The sequence below is a fragment of the Lissotriton helveticus genome, chromosome 11 (genome assembly GCF_964261635.1).
Source record: "Lissotriton helveticus chromosome 11, aLisHel1.1, whole genome shotgun sequence".
NCBI lineage: Eukaryota > Metazoa > Chordata > Amphibia > Caudata > Salamandridae > Lissotriton > Lissotriton helveticus.
In genome coordinates, this window is record NC_136072.1 from 1,062,598,246 (window position 1) to 1,062,623,916 (window position 25,671).

Here is a 25,671-nt window from a genome sequence, read left to right on the forward strand (position 1 = left end):
TGACTGTTTGGGCAAAGCAACGCCAGAAGATATTTTAAATTGTTTACGGAAGATTTCTGTGGAGAAAGGTAAAGAATTATGTACAGTGGGCCGCAGCAAGTTTTTGACAAATGTTTATCTCTGAGCGGGAACAGTTGAGCTTAGAAAAACAACTTATTGAAGCTAAGAATATTTCCACGATGCTTTCCTGTCAGAATAAGTTATTACAAGACAAATTAGAAACATATCAAACTATAGCAGAACAGGCTGCCGAATACAGATACAGGAAAAGGAGGGGGACGAGTGAGCAAGAGGAAAGCCCATTTAGCGATTGCCAAAGCAGGCTTAGATTTTGATCCGTCCACCTGGGATTCTAACATCTGGGAATCATCAGAGTTCTCCTCAGAAGGAGAGCAGCCCTTACAGAGATAAAGACAGGAGGAGGAGGGAAAAATAGTTAGAGAGTGGAAGCGCAGCCCATTCTAAGACGGAAACTTCAAGTCGCTCCAGGGAACCCGCATGGAGTTATGTTAAATAGTCTGGAGGATTTCACCCAGCAAGAAATCTGTGATATTTTACATAGGTTTAGATAGAAGCCTGGCGCGACGCTATTAACTTGGATGGTGCGCCTCTATGATCACAGCGCTTCTGGGGTCATGTTAGACGATGGGGATGCTGCTGAATGTTGTATTCTCAGTACTGATCCCACTGTGCAGGGACAATTTCGGACTTTCCACGGTGATGACCAAACTATCCTGTTGCAGGTAGCCGCGCAGGGGAGTGGTCACAGGTACCCCACAGATTCAGACTGGCCTGGGAATGAAAAACCATGGTTCACCCTAAGAGATGCCTCACAGAGAATTAAGGAGGAGGGGATGAAGCTAGCTATTCTTATAAATGAGGCGCATAATTTGATGGGTCAGATTATGACTGTGTCGATGCGGAACAAAATCATTTGTTTGGCACCCCCTGCATACAAAGCGGTGATAATGACTGTTAATTAATCAAACTGGTAATACCATAGGAGAAGTAGTCAAGGCTGTCCGTGAGCTGGGAGAGCTTGGGGAATGGGCCAAGCCAGACAGGGCTAGGAGCTCAGAGTCCCGCACTGATAACAACCGAGTGACCCGACGTGATATGTTTTTGGCGCTGTTAAAGGATGGGGTGTCTAGGAGTGAGATAGATGGTATTGAAACCAAAAGCATGTGGGAAATGTACCGTAAGCGAGGACGGGATAGGAAGGAGGGGATTAGGCATGTGAATAGAAAATATAACAAGAAAGTAAGTTGCAGGGAAGTGGAGCCTGAGGAGAAGCACGAAATAGTAGGTCAGGAGAGAGAGAGAGAGAGAGAGAGAGAGAGGGAATCTCACGTGAGAGTGACAAAAGAGAAAGGTTGGGATCGAGATTGCACCGATTCAGAGTGGGACCGGCTAGAGGAGTTGTTGTTCCCGGAGGGCTAACAGACATTGTATTCAGATCTGCGCCGGGACCTGTGCCGGTCAGATGCAGAGCTGCGCAGGCGCAAATTAGATTAGGAAATGGGCCAAGCTCCGGTGCAGTATGGGCTTGCAAGGATAATAGACCGCATGTGAGGGTTGAGATCTATTGGAAAAATAGAAAAGTTCAAGAGGTGTGGGCTTTAGTAAACACCGGATAGGAGGCCACGCTGATACATGGCAATCCACGAAAATTTAAAGGACAGTATTTCACTATCACGGGTTTGGGTGGGCAGGAAACACCAGCAGTGCAAACGATAATTCAGATGAAAATAGGCAGACTTCCCAAGAGAGCATACACTGTTTTGATTGTGCCTATTCCCGAGTACATCATTAGCATTGACATTCTGAAAGGCATGACCCTATATTTAGATGATGGATGTTATCAGTTCGGGTCAAAGCAGTACTTCTCGGTGGCTGCTGAGAGGGTGGGGCGCTTGAAGATTCCCCCAGTGAAGGTGCCCCAAGCAACAAAAGTAGTCCACATGAAGCAGTACAGGATTCCAGGGGGACATGATGAGATTACCGCAACAATACGGGACTTGGCGGGGGTGGTGAGACCGGTTACCACGGCGTGGAATAACCCTGTGTGGCCCGTGCGCAAACCGGATGGGAGCTGGCGTATGACAGTGGATTACCGTGAGCTGAATAAGCATACGCCCCCGTTGACAGCCGCGGTCCCTGACACCATCACTTTGATTGAGAAAATTCAGAAACACAATGGGACATGGTATGTGGCACTTGATATTACCAATGCTTTTTTCAGGATTCCAATTGTCCCAGGAAAAATTCTCCTTCTCATGGAGCGGTAGGCACTTCACGTTTACCTCTTTACCCCAGGGGTATTTACATAATCCTACGATCTAACTCATATAAAAAGCCCGTACCAGCAGCCTATTTAGACCTTGCTTTCTCGCCATTTATTAAGCGCAAATACCTCAATTTAAGGTTGGGCAACCTTCCAACAAGTGCAGATCAACCGAAATGGAGGCCCCAAGAAAGTAAAGAATGCAAACGTTGTGGTGCAGGTAAACAAGACTTCATTCACTTGATTTGTATCTGTTCAGCCATGAACCAAGCTCGTCGGTGTTGGCTAAAACCTAAGTTCAATGAACACGGAGTACGCACCTGTCGGTCAGCGATTGTTCAAATCCTATGTTCAATGGATCCACAATTGATATGTAGAACAGTCAAATTCATCACCCATTTCGAGAAAAAACGAGGCCCTTGGGAAAGACCCGATCTTGAAACAAGAACTCCTTTCATTGTGGCAGAGCCATGGCCCTCAACAAGCATATCGTTAAGCTAGATTGACATCTGATTTTATAGACTTTATCTTTTATACAGTAGTGTCAATATCCTGTTATTAAATACTGTGGTATTTTTTATATTGTAATGGTTTTAATTAACTAAACAATAAAGAATTACTTACTATAGTCCTACGATCTGTCACTGGCTGATGGCAGAGCATTTGGATGAGGTGTCAGTTATTCCTGGAGTACAACTTTGCCTTTACATCGATGATGTGTTTTAATTCAAGGAGAGACCCAAGAACAGGTGCAGGCTCAACTAGACAGAATTGTAGAGCACTTGCAAAGCAAAGGGTGGGTGATTAACTCCGAGAAGGTGCAGGGACCCTCCCAGAGTGTGACGTTTTTAGGCATTCAGTGGCATCAGGGGCATAGAGGTGCTGCCACAAGTAAGGCAAAAGATCAAAGAGTTTGAAGTGCCGCGAAACAGGAAGGAGGCGCAGCGTTTCATTGGATTGCTTGGTTTTTGGAGACAGCACATTCCTCATTTGAGTCAGATGTTGGCCCCTCTGTACAAGGTTACGCGGAAGAAGCATGAGTTTGAGTGAGGGGAGGCCCAGCAACAGGCGTTTGAGTTAGCGAAGGAGGCTATACAGCGTGCCTTGGATTTATGGCCCATACGAGAGGGAAGCATTGATTTAAATGTAACTGTCAAGGATCATTATTCGGCCTGGAGCCTGTGGCAAAAACAGGGGAGACAGAAGGTGCCCCATGGATTTTGGACAAAGAAATTACCTGATGCTGGAGAGCGATACACAATGTGTTTTTGAGACCTGAAATACCTATCATGCAATGGGTGATGAGCTCACCCAACACAACAGAATTGGGCATGCACAGGAGGCTAGCGTCATAAAGTGGAAGTGGTACATACAAGACAGAGCACGAGTTGGTCCTAAAGGTACCGCGGTGCTGCATGAGCAAGTGGTGCAGACTCCCGCAGCAGATGCAGAAATGTTGCAAGATGTACTCAAAGTGCGAGAGTCTCAGGTGAAATGTGATGGGCCTTTTTCAGAGTTGTCTGTGGAGGACAAAAAGCATGTGTGGTTTACAGATGGCTCAGCCAGATATGTGGGGACCATGAGACATTGGAAGGCAGTGTCATACAATCCTGTGATCATAAAGTTGTTGTTGACTACCGGAGAGAGAACAAGTAGTCAGTTTGCAGAGTTGTACGCGGTTTACCAGGCGTTAAAGCAAGAGCTCCCTGGTACATGTCACATTTATACTGATTCATGGTATACGGCCAATGGGTTAGCCACTTGGCTTCCCACATGGCAAGCTCACAATTGGATGATTCACAACAGGGAGGTTTGGGGAAAGGAGTTGTGGCAGGAGATTTGGGAATTGTCCCACAGTACAGTCACAGTATATCATGTCAACACTCTTTGCCCGACTGACTCACTAGAGCGTTGGTGCACTTCTTTTGCAGACCAAGAAGCAAAGATTCGTGAAGCTGAGGTGGCAGGATTGTAACTTGGTGGGCATGGCTAAATGGGCGCATCAGAAAAGCGGACATTTGGGCGAGCGAGCCACTAGTAGGTGGGCTGAAAGTAGAGGGATGTATATTCCCCTAGATTTGATAAAGACTGCGATCATTTACTGTCCTGTTTGTCAGCATACTCAGCACAGACCAGTTCCACAGGTAGTGAGAGGCCAGCTAGGCAGAGGGAAGTTGCCAGGGCAAATATGGCAAATTGATTTCATCGGGCGGATGCCAATGAGTCGAGGATGTCAGTATGCATGCACTGTGGTGGATACCTATTCTGGCTATCTCATCGCCTTTCCATGCAAGAGAGCAACCCAGACTAACACTCTGAAAACTTTTTGTTGATTTTGTATTACAGAATTCCTTTGCAGGTCCAAAATGACAATGGGTCACACTTTAAAGGAAAGATGGTGCAGGATTGTTGTGTGCAGCATAACATTGAGTGGATCTATCACATACCCTATTACCCACAGGCTGTGGGTTTGATTGAGAGAATGAATGGTTTGCTGAAAGAGCAGTTGAAAAAGTTGTCTGATGGGGTCATTAAAGGAGTGGAGGGATCACTTGCCTTATGCATTGCAAATTTTGAACTACCGTCCCCTTGCCAATGCAGAGACTCCTTTGATGCGCATGTTGACCCCAGCTTTGCAGATTAAGCCCCATGTGGCCACAAACACGATTCTGTATTGGGAGACAGCTCCCGGAGCTCAAGATCCATATCGTGCCACACCAGAGGCTGCTGGTCTTGATTTACATGCCTTGAAACTCTATTGATTGCAACAACGAGACATTACCTTGATTGAGACAGGAATTGGAGTTAAAATTCCCCCAGAGTATTTCGGATTAATCGCTCCTCGATCTGGGCTTGCCCTTAAAGGCATCCAGGTTTTGGGAGGGGTGGTCTATGCCGATTACCAGGGGGATATCAAAGTTATCCTATTGAACAGTGGAGACAATGATCTGATTGTGCAACACGGTGACCGTGTTGTCCAAATGGTCATCATGCCGGTTTATGGAGGAAATGTCATGAAGGGGACGGCCCCAGCCCTTCTAACTGTGCGAGGAAAGGGCGGGTTCAGATCTACTGATAAGAACCCAGGGGTGAAATTGTGGGTAGAGTCCCCAAACAAACCTCCTGAACCTAGAGAATTAAATCGCCAAAGGCAAGGATAATATCCTAATCATCATGAGACCAGGACAGGAAAAGTGGGAAAGTGTACCTGATGAAAAATGTTATTTTCGAGAGTGATTATACCAGTTTGTTTTCTGTTTCTAGATCACAGTATGGCTTGCCGCTGCGATGCTTGCGCTGTGTGGTTGGTGTTTGGGCTTGTCCGGAGGGGTCCGGGAGGGCCCGGGGATGCCAAAGGGGATCAACCACCCGAGTTGGATGAAGCATTGTTGCAGCAACCGGATAACATCTGGACTTACTTGGCTGGGAATGTGCTGAACACTTCCCACTTCTGTATGAGAAATCTTCGGGGTACAGCTGTTTTGATATCCACTTGTCTTGTCGCCGTATCTACCCCAGCACATGTGCTTCTGCACATCTTCAACCAAACTAACTTTGATGGGGTAGTGGAGGAAATTGATGTTCGAAAACATCTGAGTCTTTATGAGTACTGTCGCTTTTGCCCGGAGGTTACAGATAGCCTCTGGAGGACATGACGATTATTGTTACCTACAATATCTCTACTGGAGACATTTGCTATCAACTAACTTGTGACCATGCCAAAATTGGCAAGTGTGGCCAACTGAAACTAGAGAAAAGCAAACAATTTGCCACTGATCAACAAACATTATGTAAGTCAAGACTTGACAGTTTTTGTAGTAATGTTACCAATTATATGGCCTGTAATCACACAGTATTAGCCGCTAGCCATGTTAACCATGTGAAATTACCCAAGGGATGGTTGTTCTCGTGTGGCAATATTTCATACACTTACATACCAGCTAACATAACTGGAGGACCTTGTGCCTTATCACGATTAAATCTTATGCTTTTTCCAATGCATTCTGTCACACGTATTCGCTCTTCTAAAGCCGCTGTTCAATTACCTGAGGATTGCGACTCCAATATTGACTTCCTTTCTAGAACAGAGTATACTAGTTTGGCTATTTCTATTGTAGGAGTGCCAGGACTGTCCGTTTATAATGCAAGAACTATTGCTAAGCTTGCCTGTTTAATTGTGAAGAATCTCAATCGTACTTCTGCTGCTTTAGCCAAATTGTTGTTAGATGTTCAAGGAACAAGAAAAGCCGTTTTGCAGAATAGGGCAGCTGTGGACTATTTGTTGCTAAAACACAACCACGCTTGCGAGGACTTTGATGGGCTCTGCTTCAATTTATCTCATAATTCTACGTCTATCCAGGCACATATTAATGCCTTAAAAGATTTAGGGAAAGGGGTTACCCAAGACATTGACCAAGGATGGTGGGATTGGTTGTTTGAGTGGCTACCTAATTTTGGACAGCTTCGTTATATCTTGGGTATTATAGTGATTATTTGCGTTTTTATCTCATTATGTTGTTGTATTCAATGCATTCCTAATCTTCTCTCCCTTCTTCGTCTCAGATCCATGGTATTTAGGCTAATAGGGTATGATGGGTGAATCGAAGGTCAAGGGGGTGGAATGTACTGTATTCGCCATTTTACAAGTGCTAAATTGCAAGTTGACCTCGATTCCATGCGATGCTCTGTTCTTCCATTTTGTTGCATCACACTTCCATTTTGTGTTGCTTTACCCTGTAGTTACACTTCAGCAGTAACAAACATGTTTTTCACGTAAACCAGTACGAGGTAGTGCGAGACATCTCGTGAGGTTATTTTGTACCTTCAGCTTGTTTTTGTGCATTCTATGCTTATCTTTAGGACAGAGGGAGGATGCGCTGTGCAAGGCACTTCAAGGTCGGAGATAGGGAAATCAATGTCTTTTGCCTCGGCGCACCCAAACAGAATCTGGCCAGGTCTGTATGGGTGGATCTGACGCAGAGATGCGGCCAGCACCTATGATGGATAGATGGGTGAGAACGCCTACTAGAGGCTTCTCGAATGTGTTGATTTAACTATAAAAAGCGGTGTCTGTGGAATGGAGCACAGGAACTCAGTCTTGGACTGGACGCACTCGCGGGACGACTTTGGTGCCCAGAGAGATTACTTCCTGTGCCCCAGTCCCTACAAGGTTCCCGACTTGGTGTTTTCGGTGCTTGGCCAGGGATGTTGAAGACTCCGGGGCAGACGCATCTGGTGAGGTGCTTTGTACATTAACTGTTTATGTACCTGTAGTCAAAGTTTCACATTTGTATATATAGTGTGGTGTATTCATTGTTTATTGCCTTTCACTCGGTGCCTAAGAATTTACTAGCTTCAGTGACTTATTGCCCTTGTCTACGATATTAATAAAGCTAATTTTACCTCCAGAGGAGTGTTGGAGTTTCTGTGTGAGTAAATGGTGTGCGTAAGTTCAGATTACGCAAGTGGGCAAGGCAATACATTACACACAGGCGACATGTGACCCTGCCAATATAAAGGGCTGGGCGCACGTGCTATCTGGGTGTATTCCTGTGGTTAATATGTTGGTGGCAGCCGAGGCACTTTGGCCGACATGGGCCTCCTGGAACGTGGCGATGACTTGAGATGCACAGAGTTGGTGGCAGCCGAGGCATTTTGGCCGACATGGGCCTCCCGCCACATGGCGATGACTTGAGGTACATTGAGTTAGTGCCACCAGAGCTGAGAGGGTGTGCAGCCTGCGATGATGCGTAGGCCTCGATACACCATCTTGGCAATCAAGACCCGATTTGAATTGTGAACTCGGCTGGACCACGTGTACGATAAAGGCAGCTGGCTGTACAGATATGACTCCTCGGCGCGGTGCAGCAGGATGTGCTGGGGGCCTGTGCCGAAGAATCTACGACGGTTGAGGAGGTTGCTCCGGCACTTGGTTGGCCCTCTTGGAAACACGCCGGTGGCGGCAGGTGAGCACTGAGATCCGGGTGCGCAGGATTCGGCATTCATCGCTGGTCGGCGGACTGGTCTGGGGACCAGGGCTGGGATGCTTGCGAAAGATGTAGGAATCATGCACACTGCCTGAGAAGTTTGCGACAACATTAGTGAACAGGCCCCAGTGGTCCAGTTTTGCCTGCACATTGTTGGAATGTCGGCAGGAAAGACAAGTAGTACATGAGTGCAGTCAATTGCCCCCAACACGTGCAGGAAGCCTGCTATGGCATGGTTCCCTTGCTTGGTCTCCAGCTGTTCCTGCGTAGTGTGGGTGAAGTGAACATGCAGCTGTATCAAGCTGAAAAGAACTGTGATGCTTACAGGTATGATAAATCCTGCATAATGAGACCGTAACAGAAGTTTGTGTGGTTGTAAAGTTCCTTTTCTTTCCTACAAAGGTTACGACCACACAAACTTCTGTTACGGTCATTTTGTGGAGAATTGATCACACATGTAAGCATTACGGTTTGTCCAAGTGCAATACATTGTACCATATTACCTTTGTGACCATACCAACCCTTGACCATTGTCTTCATTTATCCAACAGGTTTCTGAATACTGAGGTTTGGGATTTCCAGGGCGATTTCCAGTTATTTCGATCCACAAGTTGATGTTCCCCGTTGAGAATGTCACTTGTTGATTGATGTTTTTATGTTGTTAATTTATGTTTTTCTAATAAAGTACTGTTTTCCACTACTGTTTACTACTAGACTTCATAACCTGGCGCACCCCCATTTCAGTGACTACAATTTTGGATCTGGAGCACAGAGGCGTCAAGCAACGGCTGGGGTTGGTTGTGCAGGAATACTACAAATTGGGACATGCGGGTGGTGCGTATATAGGGGCCCTACGTTGCTTTTGTGGACAGTATCCAAGACGTGTGAGGAAGTTTAATAGGGCTGGCTGTGAGACTCCTCCGACTCTCGCAGTTGTTAGTTGGAAGGTACCAAAGGCCAACAGGTGCAGCACAGCCAGCAGCTTTGTCTGCGGAAGGATGTTGATTGTCCGCTGTGTTGTTACTGTCAGCCTGTGGGAAATGTGGCAGCGTGCACCAACTTGAGAATAGGGCGATAATTCTTTCGCCACTTTTGCTGCACTAAAGTGCCGATAACTCGGCGATAAGTTCCCACTCTTCCATTATAGAGTGACTCTAAAACAAGCCCTGGTGTTAATTAGGAGTTTGTTGTAGCTACATGCGAATCACAAGAAAATAGATGAAAAACAAGGAAAGTGGGCAGGGTACAAACACCCTGACCCCCTAGGCCTGTCAGGAGATCCCACAAATACCCCCAGGGCCCAAAAATTATTACAATTTCTTTTTTTTTTTTTAAAGCGGCTCGGTGCATGAATCCGGACAGAAAAAAACAAAAAACAATAGGGCGTATTCTCAAGGACTTATCACCGAGTTTTCGGCATTTTAGCGCAGCAAAAGTGGCGAAAGAAATATCATCCTATTCTCAACCTGGTGAAAACTGCAGATATTGCCAGTTTTCCAGCGATAACTTACGCAAAAAACATTGCCACGAATGAGAGCAACAACTAACGCTAACGATATGCAAAGTAGGCGTTCCCGTGCAAAAAAAATCACGAACACCACTTCCCAATATTTTTAATGACCAGCCAAATCTGCGATGCAATCCAAAAACAGGCGATAAGCTTCGTTAGCAGTAAGAATTTATCATCTTCCTTTTATTGGTGTAAAGCAGGACGACTACCTACAGTATGAATTGGAGCCCAGCCGAGAGCCACATCTGAAGACCAACCCATGTTATAGAGCTACTGATCATGCAGCTCCGACACCCAGGAAGGTCTCAACACCCACCGTCACCACCCCCAGGACCCCCCCCGGACCCTCTCCCACTACCACCGAGACAGCGCAGAACAGGACAGCGGATCTTCCCAAAAAGGCATGGCCCCTCAGCCACACAATAGCTGAATGTTGGGAGAGGTGAGGACTAAGTATGTGTGAAGGAGGCAAGTCACCCATCAATCACAATGCACACAATGCCAAGTGTAGTGGTGATGTGCTGGACAGACCTCACTATGCAGAGCACAGACCTCTCCATGTGTACATAATCTGCTGGTGTTTGTAGTGTTGCGCACAGTGGGCACAACCATGTTACATCAGGCAGTGGAGAAGATCTTGGTCATGTAGCTGAGGCGTCCCTCCCTGTAAGCGGACGCGGAGTGGGCTGGTCCACTCCAGCATAGGAGTGTGAATAAATAGGCCGGGGCTCTGGGCGTGGTTCACTTCTGGGAAGACCAATGCGTTTGCCAGAGCGGCGGCCCTCACCCTGCCACGAGGCCGCTGGCCTCCTCGACACAGGCCCCCTGCGAACCCAGCAGCACAGCACTGCAGAGTTATGTCTGTACAGACTACTGCCTTCGATGTACACTGCGGACAGCAGGGCTCACTATTCAGATCGAGTCGCGATTGCAGATGACGCAGTCCAGTAGGCTACAGACATTGCTACCAGTGCGGCCCGCCCGGAGCACGCATCATCGCTGGCTGCGCACACGCTGAATGCTTCTTGTGCCACTAACTGTGCAGCTCAACTCAACACCACGTGGCCTCCGGCCTACACTGCGGACAGCAGGGATCACAATTCAGATTGAGTCGCGATTGCAGATGACGCAGTCCAGTAGGCAACAGAAACTGCCAGCAGTGTGGCCCTGCCGGTCCACACATCGTAACTGGCTGGGCACACGCTGAGTACTTCAGGTGCCACTAACTCAGTGCACCACAAGTCACTGCCACATAGCCTTATTGAGGCAGAATTCTTTAGGCAAAAGACAATGCTCCGAATGCGGCCCCCCCGGACCACGCATCATCGCTGGCTGTGCACACGTGGAGTGCTTCAGGTACCACTCACACTGTTCAGCTCAAGTCAACACCACGTGGCTGTGGGCCCTTGCTGACCACTGCTTCGGGCCTATACCGCAGTCAACAGGCCTCACAATTCAAGATTAGTGCCAATGCAAATTATGTAAGAGACTATAATCGTGACCTGCCTCTGACGGGCAGGTCACGAGGGCGGGGACGGGCGTGGTGACCATCTTGGGCTGCTCTCTGGTTGGCGGGGCAGCTCCTCTGTCCCTCCCCCCCCGGCAATACCTTTCTGCAAGGCGAGTCCCGCCTTAGCTCTACTGAACTCACAGTTCTCCCGAGGCTTCGCCGGGACCAACAACGCCGCTGAGGCGCGGCGCAACCTTTCTTTTACTCAGTGCCTGGACACTTTTAACTCACTTGCTTCTTGCTTCAGGGGCTGCGCCGAGGTCATCGCGCACCCCTCATCGTCTTGGGATTCCCTCTCCTGCTGCCGCCAGAGCGCCCCACGCCGAGCGCTCCCTCCCCCTCTGACGGGCAGGTCACGAGGGCGGGGACGGGCGTGGTGACCATCTTGGGCTGCTCTCTGGTTGGCGGGGCAGCTCCTCTGTCCCTCCCCCCCCGGCAATACCTTTCTGCAAGGCGAGTCCCGCCTTAGCTCTACTGAACTCACAGTTCTCCCGAGGCTTCGCCGGGACCAACAACGCCGCTGAGGCGCGGCGCAACCTTTCTTTTACTCAGTGCCTGGACACTTTTAACTCACTTGCTTCTTGCTTCAGGGGCTGCGCCGAGGTCATCGCGCACCCCTCATCGTCTTGGGATTCCCTCTCCTGCTGCCGCCAGAGCGCCCCACGCCGAGCGCTCCCTCCCCCTCTGACGGGCAGGTCACGAGGGCGGGGACGGGCGTGGTGACCATCTTGGGCTGCTCTCTGGTTGGCGGGGCAGCTCCTCTGTCCCTCCCCCCCCGGCAATACCTTTCTGCAAGGCGAGTCCCGCCTTAGCTCTACTGAACTCACAGTTCTCCCGAGGCTTCGCCGGGACCAACAACGCCGCTGAGGCGCGGCGCAACCTTTCTTTTACTCAGTGCCTGGACACTTTTAACTCACTTGCTTCTTGCTTCAGGGGCTGCGCCGAGGTCATCGCGCACCCCTCATCGTCTTGGGATTCCCTCTCCTGCTGCCGCCAGAGCGCCCCACGGCGAGCGCTCCCTCCCCCTCTGACGGGCAGGTCACGAGGGCGGGGACGGGCGTGGTGACCATCTTGGGCTGCTCTCTGGTTGGCGGGGCAGCTCCTCTGTCCCTCCACCCCCCGCCACGCCCTGTTATTTCCTGCCCCCTACTTATGGCACTTCAATCCCGGCCGCGCAGCGGACGAGCGCAGCGGGCGCGACGAAGGCGCGCCGAAGTTGCGCCTAAGTCAAGCCCGTCTGCGCCCGTCCGCGACAGGCCGGGACCAGGGGCCACACCCCCTGCCCCTCTACTGTCATATACGTCTGCACAACTTCTTGCCTGTTTCACTAAGGTGCCTCTTCCTCACACTCTTATGCAGCATCTTGTTGCATTAGATAGTTATCTTCCGTACTCAGACCGTGCTGTGCTGCCACACCCAATTACTCCCTTGTCTACGTCGGATACCGACTCCCTCCCTATCAGTCACTTATCTCCCCCTCATACTGTCTCTGCCTACCTCCTCAATACTCGCTCGGCAGGCAAACACCAGCTTGACCTGTTTAATCTTCTTACCACTGACTCCCCAGATTTCCTGTTCCTTACGGAAACTTGGTTTTCGGAGGCTTCCCTTCCCGACATCCTTGCCATCCTTCCCCATTCCTACTATGTACTCCGGGCCGATCGCCCCGCAGACAAAATCGGGGGGGGGGGTGTTGCCATGATTGTCCGTTCCACTATTCAATTTCAGCTTCTCCCCCAAGCACCCATTGCTGGAGTGGACCTCTTAGTCGCCCGCTCCTCCAATCTGCCTGCACCTCTCACTGTTGTCCTTGTTTATCGTCCTCCCTTGAACATGCCCCTATTTGTGGCCTCCCTGCAGGAACTTCTCGCCACGCTGGTGGTGAATAACTCCTCTGTACTCCTGCTGGGGGATTTTAACTACTGGCCTGGCGACCCCAGGGAGGACTCAGCATCCAAGGACTTCACTGCCACTCTCATTTGCCTCAACCTGAAGTCTCATGTTTTGGTCCCTACCCACAATCTTGGACACGCTCTGGACCAAGTCTGGTCATCTCAGGACATAGTTTCCTCTCCCAGCATCCTCCCATGCCCATGGTCTGATCACTCTCTCATTTCCTTTTCTATCACTACCGGTCCCCCTCACCAGCCCCTTCGTCCCAAGAACGTCTTCACCCGTAGCTGGAACCATGTTGACTTGGCCTCCCTCTCTCACTCCCTTGCCACTTCCTCCCCAGACCTAACTGACATCTCCCCTGATTCTCAGGCTGTTGCAGTTGGTAATTGGCTTTCCTCCACATGCGACCTAGTAGCCCCCCTCAAGTTAGTCAAGTCCCTACGCCCTCATGAGGCTCACCGTTGGTTTAGCCCGGAGCTTAAGATCCTCAAATTAGAGCTTAGACGCTCAGAGCGCCTGTGGCGCCGTGGCTACTGCCCGGACGATAAGGCCAAATACAAACTACTTCATAGGGAGTATAAGAAGGCCATCTTGACCGCCAAGACCAAATACTTCTCCGAACAAGTGGCGCTCGCGGCTAACAAATCCAAAGAAATTTTTTCTTTGGTTAAGAACTTGGCCACCTCTGATCGTGCCTGCCCTCACTTCATTCCCTCTCAGGCCCTCTGCTCTTCTCTTAACGATTTCTTTATTGAGAAGATTGTTAATATTAAATCTAACATCCTGGTCACTCCTTTTACCCCTCTTCACTCTGTCCCCTCTGCGCCTAAATCTTCTTTTTCTTTTTTTCCTCCCCTCTCTTTGGACACCTTCCTAGCTCTGCTCTCTAAAATCAAGTCTGGCTCCCCCACTGATTGTGCTCCTGCCCGCATCCTCAAAACCCTTTTTTCCTCTTGCCCTGACACCCCTCTCTCTCTTCTCAATGCTTCTCTTTCCACCGGATTGGTCCCTTCTTCCTTTAAATTTGCTATTGTTTCTCCAATTCTTAAAAAACCTGGCCTCGACTCCTCTCTTCCTTCTAACTTCAGACCTATCTCTCTTCTCCCCTATCTTGCTAAAATTCTTGAATCTTATGTTACTTCTTGTCTTTCTGCTTATGTTGAACGGAACCAGCTTCTGGCATCCCACCAAGCTGGTTTCCGCTCAGGTCACTCGACCGAAACCGTGGTGTTAGCCGTCCTTGAGAGCTTAAAGCCAAGGCCGATGTCAACTCTCCCCAGGCTTTGATCCTCCTCGATCTGTCCGCTGCGTTTGACACGGTCGACCATAATATTCTTTTGGACCGTGTCAGCGCAGCGGGCATACGAGGTACTGTCCTCTCTTGGATTGCCTCCTTTTTGACGGGTCGCTCTCAAGCTGTCCACCTTCCCGGCTTTTCTGCTTCTCCCCTCCCGGTGCCCTGTGGAGTCCCCCAAGGGTCCTCCCTCTCTCCCCTTCTTTTCAATCTCTACATTCACCCTCTTATCTCTTCCCTTCTTGAGCTGGGGGTCTCTGTGTATAACTACGCTGACGACCTCCAGCTCGTTTTTGACCTTTCCTCCTCTTCTCACGCTCTATCTTTTTTTCACTCCACCATGGCTTTTATCTCTGGGTGGATGAGCGCCAACCACCTCAAGCTCAATCCAGATAAGACTGAGCTTGTTCTGATTGGCGGCTCATCCAGCCCCTGGTCCTCTGCTTTCTGGCCCCCCATTCTTGGCCCTTCCCCCACCCCCGTTCCCTCTGTTAAAACCCTGGGCATCAAGGTTAGACAGGACCTGTCCATGCATGGCCAGGTCAGTGCCGTGGTGTCCTCCTGTTTTCTCTCCCTCCGGATGATCCGGAAAATCTCTCGCTTTTTCTCTCCGGACTCCCTTAAAATTATTATTTCTGCCCTCATCACTTCCCGCCTTGATTATGGCAATAGCTTGTTCGCTGGCATTCCTGCCTATGAAACCCGCCGCCTACAAGCTATCCAGAATCAGGCTGCCCGTCTCATCTTTCACTTGCCCAAAACCCATCACATCACCCCCGTCCTCAAATCCCTTCACTGGTTGCCCATCTTGCAGAGATCCCTGCTCAAATTGGGGTGCCTTGTTTACCGGGCCCTTGACCACTCTGGACCGGCTTTCATCAATTCTCTGATCTCCCTTCACACCCCTGCCCGCACTCTTCGTTCATCATCTTCTGCCCTTCTCACTGTTCCCCGCTTCCGCAAATCTCGCACTGGTGGAACCCGTTTTTCTGTTCTTGCTCCCCGGTTCTGGAACTCCCTCCCTCTTTCTATGCGTTCGATTCCTATTTTTTCTCATTTCCGTAAAGCGCTAAAAACTTTCCTCTTTGCCCAGGCCTACCCCCGCTAAACCTCCTGGCCCTGTCTGTCCGGTTCTTTAGAGCTTTCAGCGCCAGGAAGCCGTTTGGCCATCGCGCGCTTTACAAATATTTTCATTCATTCATTCATTCATTCATTCATTCAACAAGACCAAATGCTCCCAATCTGTGCAGCTCAAGTCAACGCCATGTGGCTGTGGGCCCTTGCTGACCGCTGCCTCCTGCCTAAACTGGGGTCAGCAGGGCTCACATTTCAAATTCAGTTTTGATCCATTAATTGCACAGTCCAGTAGGCAACAGATATTGCATCCAGTGCGACTAGCCCGGACCACGCATCATCGCTAGCTGCGCACACGCTGAGTGATTCAGGTGACACTAACTCTGTGCAGCTCAAGTCAACGTCACATGGCTGTGGGCCCTTGCTGACCGCTGCCTCCCGCCTACACTGCGGTCGTCAGGGCTCACAATTAAAATTGAGGCTTGATTCATTCATTTCAGAGTCCAGTAGGCAACAGACATTGCTTTCAGTGCGGCCCGGCTGGACCACACATCATTGCTGGCTGTGCACACGCTGAGTGCTTCAGGTGCCACTAACTGCAACTCAACTCAATGCCACGTGCCTGTGGGCCCTTGCTGACCGCAGCCTCCGGCCTGCGCTGCGTTCAGCAGGGCTCACAATTCAAATTCAATCTTGATTAATTAATTTCACAGTCCAGTAGGCTCCGGAGATGGGGAATCCCCCTTCCAAATCCCGCACGGTCAAGAGCCTTGGAGTCATCTTTAGTGAAGACCTCTCCTTGAAAAGTCAGGTAGGGACAGTAGTCTCCGCATGCTTCTTTCAGCTGCGCAAGATTAGAAAGATTGCCCATCTCCTAACCCATTCTGCCCTGATACAGGTGACCATCGCCCTTGTGCTGTCTAGGCTGGACTACTCAAATAGTTTATATTTGGGCCTTCCAGCCGGGCAGCTCAAGAGGCTGCAGCTAGTTCAAAACCAGGCGGCCAGGCTGATCTGTGGGCTTCCTAAATGGCAGTCCATCAGGCCAGGCCTGGCAGATCTGCATTGGCTGCCGATAGCCCAGAGGGCGACTTTTAAAACCGGCTGCATTATATTCAGGGCACTACAAGGCAAGGGCCCCAAATTTATCATCAACTTGCTTGCCAGATATGTCCCCTCTCTCAACCTTCGTTCCAGTCACAAAAGCCTGCTCACGGTGCCTGTTGTTAGGAAACAACGTCAGGGCGGCAGCTCCTTTCACTTTCTTGCTGCCTCCCTCTGGAATTCCCTGCCAGCTTCTTTAAGGTCACACGAGGATATTTTGGCCTTTAGACAAGCCTTTAAGACCCGGCTCTTTAGGGAAGCCTATCCTTAGATGTTCCAGGCTGTCCTCCTGTTGGTGTGTTGTGTTTCTGAAAACTTCCTATAGCGCCATGAAGCCTACGGGCGTACGTGCGCTCTACAAGTCAAATTTAACATAACATAACATAACAGTAGGCAACTAATTATAACGTCCCTGAAACCTACATATTTCGACAATGTATTCCATACATATTTCAACTTTTGTTCCATATGCCTACACTGCGGTCAGCAGAGCTCACAATTCGAATTCAGTCTTGATTTATTAATTGCAGAGTGAATTGTACTCTAAGTCCTCGGATTTTGTCAAGAGGAAGTGACAAAAAGAATTCCTCAATGTCTGTGCTGACTACTGCCTTCCATCTCCACTGCGGACAGCAGGGCTCACAATTCAGATCGAGTCGCGATTGCAGTTGACACAGTCCAGTAGGCAACAGATATTGCTCTTAGTGCGGCCTGCCCGCACCACGCATCATCGCTGGCTGCGCACACACTGAATGCTTCTGATGCCACTAACTCAGTGCAACACAAGTCATCTTCACGTGGCCTTATTGAGGCAGAATTCATTAGACAAAAGACATTGCTCCCAGGGCGCCCCACCCGCAACACGCATCATCGCTGGCTGCACACCCAGTGAATGCTTCTGATGCCACTAACTCAGTGTACCACAAGCCACCTTCACATGGCCTTATTAAGGCAGAATTCATTAGGCAAAAGACATTGCTCCCAGTGCAGCCCGCCCGCACCACGCATCGCTGGCTGCGCACACGGTGAATGCTTCTGATGCCACTAACTCGGAGCACCACAAGTCAACACCACGTGGTTGTGGGCCCTTGCTGACCACTGCCTCCGGCCTACACTGCAGTCAGCAGGTCTCACAAATATCCAATCCAATTCTGTCCTGCAAGGAAACGCCATAATCGCTGGCTGCGCACACGCTGAGCTCTTCAGGTGCCACTAACTCTGTGCATCACAACTCATGGACCCTTTATGATTGACTTTCGTGCTGTAGACACCGGACGCAACAATGTCACCTCAGGCAGCAGGAATATCCCGAAGGGACATTAACAATTTCTTCAAATGAGCACGCTCATCTCTGGTGCCCCTACCTCAGTGCACCACAAGTCATGGACCCTTTACGATACAATCTTTTGTGTGTGATTTGAGATCTGGTGCCCCTACCTTAGTGCATAACAAGTCATGGACCCTTTATGATTGAATCTCTGCCCGTGATCCGATGATCACTGTTGTAGTTCTTGCCAGCACCAACCATTCCCTGAGGGCTGGCTTACACTCACCCCACACGCATCCAGCACAGACGTCACTGGACATGTGACCCTGGTAATAAAAAGGGACCGAGTGCACGTGCCCGTAGCCAGCTCCACTATCTATCTATCTAACTGTGTCCGTGTGTTCATTATGTATGCACGATGGCCCTGGGCCCTACCACATTACATTGCGCACGCATCCATGTTGCCTCTTGAAGACCTTGGTTATGTAACTTTGTCTGGGTCATTCTGTGAGTACATGGGTAGAGACAGGATGATTAGAGTACTGCAAGGAGAGTGTATGGTGAATTTATAAGTGCTTGGGCATTGGCGGAGTGATTGGATAAGTGCAAATGTTGGTGGAGCCTAACCCCGAGCACAAGCTTGGCTCTAATTGGCTGCCAACCAGTGGCAACCCCGGAGGAGCATCAGGATTGCAAACTAAGCCTCAGGAGAGCAGACGCTACGCAAGGAGCATGAGTAGGCACCGCGCCGGTTCCTGAGTCACCCGCCTTCTTTGCTACGGGATCCCCACAGCCTTTGCTTAGTACCCTAGCTTCCCGCACACTGAAATCTGGGCTACTGGCTAGTGGGAAGAACGCATGGATGCCTGGAAAACAGAGTCCAGGAGCTTAGAATTCTTACTGTGGTATACTCCATTCTCATTCAGTGGCTACCCTCCCAGGTCGTTGATCTCTGGATCAAGGAATTCTGACTGCTGGATCCCCAGAGTCCCTTCCACTGGATCCCCTAAAGCGAGCTGCTGGGTCCATGGACCACCGGCATTAAAAGGCCCAGAATCCTTTCTGCAAGATATTTCCATCCCCACAGCTGGATTATTGACATACAACGGATAGAATCTATGGAGTTCTGTAAGCGTAGTAGGCAGAGCAGGCATACGCCAGTCAGGGGCGAAACTCCTCGGATTTTGTCAAGAGGAAGTGACAAAAAGAATTTCTCAATGTCTGTGCTAACTACTGCCTTCCATCTCCAGTGCAGACAGCAGGGTTCACAATTCAGATCGAGTCGCGATTGCAGTTGACACAGTCCAGTAGGCAACAGTTATTGCTCTTAGTGCGGCCTGCCCGCACCACGCATCATCGCTGGCTGCACACACACTGAATGCTTCTGATGCCACTAACTCAGTGCAACACAAGTCATCTTCACGTGGCCTTATTAAGGCAGAATTCATTAGGCAAAAGACATTGCTCCCAGTGCAGCCCGCCCGCACCACACATCGCTGGCTGCGCACACGGTGAATGCTTCAGATGCCACTAACTCAGAGCACCACAAGTCAATACCACGTGGTTGTGGGCCCTTGCTGACCGCTGCCTCCGGCCTACACATCAGTCGGCAGGTCTCACACATATCCAATCCAATTCTGTCCTGCAAGGAAACGCCATAATCGCTGGCTGCGCACACGCTGAGCTCTTCAGGTGCCACTAACTCTGTGCATCACAACTCATGGACCCTTTATGATTGTCTTTCGTGCTGTAGACACCGGACGCAACAATGTTGCGCCTTTTGATAGGCGCCTTGACACCTTCGGGTTTAGTTTGCGCGATACAAGTTGCATAATAAATAAATAAATAATGTCACCTCAGGCAACAGGAATATCCCGAAGGGACATTAACAATTTCTTCAAATGAGCACGCTCATCTCTGGTGCCCCTACCTCAGTGCACCACAAGTCATGGACCCTTTACGATACAATCTTTTGTGTGTGATTTGAGATCTGGTGCCCCTACCTTAGTGCATAACAAGTCATGGACCCTTTATGATTGAATCTCTGCGCGTGATCCGATGATCACTGTTGTAGTTCTTGCCAGCACCAACCATTCCCTGAGGGCTGGCTTACACTCACCCCACACGCATCCAGCACAGACGTTACTGGACATGTGACCCTGGTAATAAAAAGGGACCGAGTGCACGTGCCCGTAGCCAGTTCCACTATCTATCTCTCTAACTGTGTCCGTGTGTTCATTATGTATGCACGATGGCCCTGGGCCCTACCACATTACATTGCGCACGCATCCATGTTGCCTCCTGAAGACCTTGGTTATGTAACTTTGTCTGGGTCATTCTGTGAGTACATGGGTAGAGACTGGATGATTAGAGTACTGCAAGGAGAGTGTATGGTGAATTTATAAGTGCTTGGGCATTGGCGGAGTGATTGGATAAGTGCATATGTTGGTGGAGCCTAACCCCGAGCACAAGCTTGGCTCTAATTGGCTGCCTCACCATAGCCAACAACAATATTACACACCTCCTCATCCTTGAAATACTAATATTTATATTAAGCAATAAATTATGTAAAGAACACAATGGGTTCATTATTTTTTCTTACCTTTACTCTTTCGTGTTCTTTTGCAAGAGATTCATATTCTGCAAGCAGCTACAAATGGATTACAATTATTAGAAAATGCACAGAAAATAGCAATATATATATATATATATATTTATTTTTTTTAAAAGACAGCAGGCCTGCCCTTGGCAAGCTGTGGTATTTTTTATTTTTTATTGTAAGTATAAGCCAGAAAAAGTAGAAAGAAAGAAAGAAAATCTCCGAAATGGGGTTGAAATATGCTTGCCATTAAAATAAAATAAACATTCATTGATGTGGCCGTTTTACTAGTAGTGTTTTAAAATAACAAGAATTTCAGTTGAACCATGCATTTTATTATTATTATTCATGGAAACGGGAATAAATCACCACCTACCCAAGCATTCAAATAACAGGCATCTCTATTATTACTTAAACAGTAATACACTTACAAAAGAAAATAAATCACTATCTATCTGGGCACACATGTTGGGAGGCAAATTAAATAGCCACTACTTAAAGTTAATTTCAATATAAGCTAAATAAAAAAGCACACTTTAAACCAACTTTGTCACTGAGGACAAAGGAACTACATTGCTTTAAAACATTTACATTGTTTCCAATTTCTTCTTTTGGGAATTGATGGAAGGTTTTATATTTATTTTTAAAATAGTTTAGATCATCTTCAGGTATCTGTGAGGTTTTTTCCATTTTGTCTCATTTTTTGGGATTCTCAAACAAAAAGAATTTCTATTGTTGTTTTCTGATAACTGTTCTTCCTATTAAACCACATACTACACCAATTATACAAATGGAAAGACTTGCCTATATAGAAAAGTAGTGGTCTCACCAACTGCAACTGTTGTCCTGTGACAACACTTGGCTCCTAAGAGCTGCACATGTTATAAACCCTCCTATGAATATAGAAATCCAGTCTTTATAGTTAGCCCACCATAACAATGCTCACATTCTACCATAAGCAGCTGCTACGATTTTTCAAAAGACTGCTCAGTTTGCAACTGTTAAAAATTAGTCCTTGCAAAAAGCATCAACCTACACATTTCTATCACTATTAAAGACACACCTCTAGAGGTACATTGAGATCTTACCAGCTGAGGTTTTCTAAGATTACATGGGTCCTAAAAGCACATCCATATAAGACTCCTCCAGTCATAACAGCAGTGATTGTTAAATGCATGTTCCTGGACAACTGAAGTTGTCTGAGCCAAGCTCTCATACGTATGTTGCTATCCACCCAACTACAGCTTTTAATGCAAATTCTAAGAAAGTTTTTCTACAAAATGCAATTTTTGGTGTTACTGTTACAAGTATGCAATTCTACCATCTGCAACTTTTAATGGCGAGTGCCTTGGAGAATAGTTTATTTCCACAAACTGCCTCAAACGCCATTCATTGTAAAAATTAAACTAACTTCTTAAAGACATCTCCCAGTAAAACCCTTTCAGTCACAGTAGCTATAGCGTGTTTAAGTAATAATACTCAGATTCTATGAACTACATCTGTTAAATCACAACTCATACGGAAGCTCTGACCCCACCAATGGTCTGTTAAACAGCCACCCATGTACTTTAAGCATGCCATTTTCTAATTGCAGGTATTACGTTATAAACTATTACATTCCACCAGCTTCCGCTAATAACAATGCTCAGGTTTAACAGGATTAGTTGTAACTCTTAGAGGCAAACCCCTTAAAATTATTTGGTGCAACCAACTGTGACTGTTTAAGACCATGCCCTTTAATACCATTCAGATCTGACAAGCAGCAGCTTTCAAAGACATCAGACCCTATAAACTGTATTCATGACAAATAAGAATGCCCAGACTGTACAAACATTAATGATTATTTTAAATTAGCCATCGGAGTTGCCTACTGTTTTATTGCATGAAGAATGTAAAGAAGTAGCAATGCTATTTTTTCAGAAAATAACAACCGTAAAGTTGACATTTTAGTTTGCAACATGTTTAAACTGATTTCCTCTTTAATCAGAACTAGTCTGCAAGCATTAACACCACTTACTAAACACGACCTGAAGTAAGAGCTAGATTTGCCCACCACTATTATCAATATACTGAGCTCACATATCATTATGATATGCTATTTGTCTTTACTTACATCTTGAAACCTTTTCTGTTCCTGTTTAATCCGTAGGTCTTTCTCCTCCAAAAGCTTATAAGATTTCTGATATGCTTCTTCAAGGTCTTTGAGTCGAGATTTGAGTCTGCTGATGGTGTTGTCCTTCTCCTTATTGCTTGCTTTCATTTCCTCAAAGCGTTCTTGTAAACTGTTAGAGCTACTATTAACTGTATGAAAACGTTCCCTCCAGTCTGCCTGCACCCAAAAAAAGTTAAAAGCATTAAAAAAATACCGTAATAACAAATCTAATTGTGCAGACATCTAAAATACAATTATATATGTAAAACAAGAATGATCATGCACTTAAAAATTCAAATACACAGCAAGATAAGTCAGTACACCTAAGGATACACAGAACAGGCCAAGCAACAAGATGTTTACTTACCACTTGCATTTCTAGTGCATTATTCTTGTTTTCAAGAGTACGCAAGCGAGTGCTAGCTTCCGTTAGAGCATCTTCTAACTGGTCACATCTGGGAAGATACAATATATATATTTGTTTTTAGAATTAAAGAACAGGTGAAGCACATCAAATACCTATGGTGACAAGGATTTAAAAATAAAAAATTATACCTGTGTTGGGCAACATAATTTAGTGTCTTTCACTTTCAGCACTCTGCAGTTGATAAACCAAGAAAAGAAACAATAGCCACTATCATACAATTTAACAAACAAGAACATCTCAGCCAAGCAATCCAGAAGGATCTCGGTTATTTCCTAGCATCTGTCTCAGTGCCTTTCATTTTATTAATATTTGTAAAGACTCCAGTAGATGGAGAGCCTTATGTTTTGGAATAACTTAAAAATGGAATGGACAATTCACCTGCAATGCAGTACAAGAGTAGAGATACGACCGTGCGAATAAAAGCATTTGGATGCTTCCACAACCCACAAGTTAGTGGTGAAGAAGCATTCTCACACTGGGAATGAGTAATACTCTTCAAATGTTACAAGTTTTCAATCGAACCTCAATAAAATTTATGTAGCAGAAAGTTCCCAATGTGTGTAGGAAAAGAAAATGTACAAACTGAATATGCTACTTACCAGTATGCATCTGTTCTTGGCATGTAGGGCTGCTGACATTCATATCTATAGCATAGATCGCCGCCTAGTGTTGGGTCCGGATGATTGCACATTGTTGTCCTGGAAGAGTCTTCGAAGTATCACGAGATAGGTGGCTCCTCCCCTGGACTACAGTGCGCATGGGCATCGACTCCATCCCCAGATTGTTTTTAGCCATTGTGGCGAAGATGGACTGTAACAGTGTGGGCGATGACCATGCTAAGAATAAGTGTAAATTCTGCAGCCGCTACAGGCGCCGGGGAGGAGGGCGGGCGATATGAATGTCAGCAGCCCTACATGCCAAGAACAGATGCATACTGGTAAGTAGCATATTCAGTTCGAGGCATGTGGGCTGCTGAATTCATATCTATGGCATAGAATAAATAGCAGTCCCTCCATTAACGGCGGCCGCCTGTGCCAGCTGCAGATGTCTGAAAAAGTGTCTTTAGAACAGCCTGCCCTACAGCTGCTTGCTGCTTGGAGTGCACATCTACACAGTAGTGTTTAGTAAATGTGTGTGGGGTAGACCATGTGGCTGCTCTACAAATGTCTTCCAAAGGGATATTACCAAGGAAAGCCATGGAGGCCCCCAACTTGCGGGTGGAGTGGGCTCTAGGGGGGACCGTCAAAAGTGCGCTTAGCCTTGTGATAGCAAATCTGAACACACTTAACGATCCACCTGGCTATCCCTGCCTTGGAAATGGGGTTGCCTTTGTGCTGGGCTAAAAAGGCAACAAAGAGCTGTTGTGTCTTCCTAAAATCTTTTGTCCTATCGATGTAGTACATCAAAGCTCGTTTGACATCAAGAGTGTGGAGCATTCTTTCTGCCACTGTCTCTGGGTTTTGAAAGAACGCGGGCAGCTCAATGGTCTGATTGACATGGAACTGCGAAACCACTTTAGGAAGAAATTTAGGGTTAGTGTGCAGCACCACCCTGTTGGAGTGAATCTGTATGAATGGCTCTTGTACAGTGAGCGCCTGCAGCTCACCAACACGTCGCAGAGACGTAATGGCAATGAGAAACGCCACTTTCCATGTTAAGAACTGAATCTCACAGGAACGCAGAGGCTCAAAAGGTGGGCCCATCAACCTGGTGAGGACCACATTGAGGTTCCATACAGGAGCTGGAGGGGTCCTGGGAGGGATGACCCTTTAAGTCCTTCTAGGAAGGCTCTGATGGCAGGCACTCTGAAAACGGAGAGGTGCTGCCTGTTTTGGAGATAAGCCGCTATGGCGGATAAGTGTATCCGAATGGAAGCATATTCTAGATTGCATTTGTAAAGATGTAACAAATAACAGATGATGTTGGGAATGGATGCATCTAGCGTGTTGATGTTGTGTTCAGTACAGTAAATGACAAACCGCTTCCATTTCGCTGCATAGCAAGCTCTGGTGGTGGGCTTTCTTGCCTCCCGTATGATATCCATGCATTCAGGAGTCAAGGTAGCCAAACTCTAAGACTTCAGGAGCCAGATAGTCAGGTTGAGCTGTTGCGGGTCTGGATGCTGAATGTCGCCATGGCTCTGCGTCAAAAGCCTGGGTGTGAGGTGCAGTCTTTGATGCAGTACCACGGAGAGTTCTAGAAACGTGGTGTACCATGGTTGGCGTGCCCACGTTGGAGCAACCAGGACGAGTGTCAGCGAGTGTTGCTTTAGCTTTCGTGCCACCAGCGGTATGAGAGGTGCTGGGGGAAAAGCGTACGCAAATCTGCCTGACCAGTACATCCATGTCGCATTGCCCTGCGACTGTGGGTGAGGGAACCTGGCGGCAAAGCTTTGGCATTTTGCTTTTTCCCTTGTGGCAAACAGGTCTATCTCTGGATGACCCCACTGCTGGAAGTACGGGCGGAGTACTGATGGATGTATCTCCCACTGTACCTGCTGAGCAGATCCGCCATCTGATTGTCCTTGCCCGGGAGGTGTTCCGCCATGAGGAAAATGTTCCTCTGAA

The 25,671-nt window shown here is 47.8% G+C and overlaps 1 protein-coding gene across 2 annotated transcripts in view; it reads right to left on the minus strand.

Annotated features, from left to right (window-relative positions):
* MPHOSPH9 (M-phase phosphoprotein 9) overlaps positions 1 to 25,671 on the minus strand; it is a 584,582-nt gene that overhangs the window by 175,713 nt on the left and 383,198 nt on the right. For both annotated transcript variants that reach the window (XM_078667592.1, XM_078667591.1), the window contains exons 12-14: positions 23,045 to 23,132; positions 22,639 to 22,854; positions 20,529 to 20,576 (exon numbers count right to left, since the gene is read on the minus strand). In XM_078667592.1, coding sequence (XP_078523718.1) covers positions 20,529 to 20,576; positions 22,639 to 22,854; positions 23,045 to 23,132 — 352 coding nt within the window. The remainder of the gene's footprint in view (positions 1 to 20,528; positions 20,577 to 22,638; positions 22,855 to 23,044; positions 23,133 to 25,671) is intronic.